The 1,792-nt window shown below is 44.8% G+C and overlaps 1 protein-coding gene across 1 annotated transcript; it reads left to right on the top strand.

Moving 5' to 3' along the window:
* Positions 1-499: 499 nt before the first annotated feature.
* LOC148583114 (uncharacterized) lies at positions 500-1,445 on the top strand. Its single transcript, XM_088511565.1, has 2 exons — positions 500-596; positions 670-1,445. The coding sequence occupies exons 1-2, from the start codon at positions 500-502 to the stop codon at positions 1,443-1,445; spliced, it is 873 nt and encodes a 290-aa protein (XP_088367691.1).
* Positions 1,446-1,792: the final 347 nt, after the last annotated feature.

A 1,792-nucleotide genomic window follows, 5' to 3' on the forward strand; every position in this document is an offset into this window, starting at 1 on the left:
TGCTTGCTTTAACAAAGCCCTGCTAGCTAAGCAAATTTGGAGGATGTGGACTATGCTGAACAGCCTAGTTGCCCGGATAATGAAGGCTCAATACCATCCGGATTGTTCGATCATTGAGGCATCTCTTTTGAAAAAACCCCCATTTGCTTGGAGGAGCCTTCAAAGTTAATGCGCTCTAATTAGGGAGGGATTAGTCTGGAGGATTGGGAATGGAAAAACGGCCCGAATCTGGGAAGATAGATGGCTCCCCAACCTGTCAACATATTGAGTTCAATCAACCCCCCAAGCTGCTTGAGCCGACAGCCACAGTTAGTCACTTATTGGATGAAACTGGGCAATCTTGGAAGTATAATTTGCTGGACCAGCTGTTCTCGACAGAGGAGTGTGGCTTGATTAAAGCCATTCCCATCAGCTCTTCAAACCAGGATGATCGGCTAATCTAGAGGGGCACTAATAGGAGTATCTTTTCAGTTAAGAGTGCTTACCATATTCAGAAGGAATGGGAGTTGGCGCAAGAGGCGGAGTGCTCTTCTCAGCAGAAAAGCAACAGGGTATGGACAACTCTATGGAAACTACGGAGTCCTCAGGTGGCGAAGGTATATTTCTGGAGGGCCTGTCAAGATCTTCTACCTACATGAGATAAACTATTTCGTCGAAAAGTGATTCCAGACCCGAGCTACCCCATTTGCAGAATTGAAGCGGAAACAATTGTCCACATCCTTTGGCATTGCCCTGCGGCACAAGATGTTTGGAGTGGAGGCTGCATTAAGTTTCAGAAAAGCTCCTACAGTGATCTAGACTTCTTGTGGGTTGTAGAGAGGATGCTGGAGAAATGTGATGTGGAGGACTTTCAAAACTTTGTAGTTGTGACTAGAGGGATCTGGCTATGGAGGAATGAATTCCTGCATGAGGGTTCTTTCTCTCACCTAGCTTCCATTCTTAAGCAAGCAGGGACCGTTATTAAGGAGTTCAACCAGGTACAGCTGGGAGTGTCTCGGGTTTGTACTCAGGAAGAACTTATTAATTTGGGGAAGTGGATTAATCCTCAACAAGGCTGGTACAAATTGAATTGGGATGCGGTGGTTGGGAAGCAAGTGGAGAGGATAGGACTGGGTGTGGTCATCCAGAATCATCAAGGCGAGCTAGTGGCAACGAGGAGTCTCACGAGTGTGGGTCTACTCGAACCAGCAGCAGCTGAAGCTTTAGCAGCTACCATGGCCATTCAACTGGCACGTGAAATGGGTCTCTTGCAGATTAATGTGGAGGGGGATGCAAAGGTGATCATTGAGGCAGTAGTGTCTACGACACCAGATTGGAGTCGAAGGGGCCATCTGATTGAAGATATACGGTCTGCCCTTCAGAACTTCCCCCATTGGACAATGACCTATGTAAAAAGAGGTGCAAATCAGGCTGCTCACATGGTGGCAAGGTTGGCAACGACATAGGTCATGGACAGAACGTGGAATTGTGATTTTCTTGTATGTGTACGTGAGATTTGTGTTTTAGAGCAAGCAATCTGAACCTATGTTGAATATTTTCTTGAGAATGAAATAATATCAGATGTTTTCCAAATATATATATATATATATATATATATATATATATATATATATATATCATGGCAATTGGGGTGATGTGGCAAGGCCATTATCCACTACACTCATTCCCCTTGCCTGTTGACTTGGCTTAAGCTTGAGATGGACTTCTTGTATTGAGGGCTTAGAGCCCATTGGGTGGATATTGTATATGGGCTCAATTGGGTGAATATTGGATACATTAAGTCTCTTTAAGA

This window comes from Corylus avellana, chromosome 11 (genome assembly GCF_965113065.1).
Source record: "Corylus avellana chromosome 11, dhCorAvel1.hap1.2, whole genome shotgun sequence".
Classification (NCBI taxonomy): Eukaryota; Viridiplantae; Streptophyta; class Magnoliopsida; order Fagales; family Betulaceae; genus Corylus; species Corylus avellana.

Coding starts and splice junctions, on each gene's coding strand:
- LOC148583114 (XM_088511565.1), top strand. CDS start 500: ATGGGAGTTGGCGCAAGAGGCGGAGTGCTCTTCTCAGCAGAAAAGCAA. Junction 597..669: donor GGAGTCCTCAGGTGGCGAAG/GTATATTTCTGG, acceptor AAGTGATTCCAG/ACCCGAGCTACCCCATTTGC.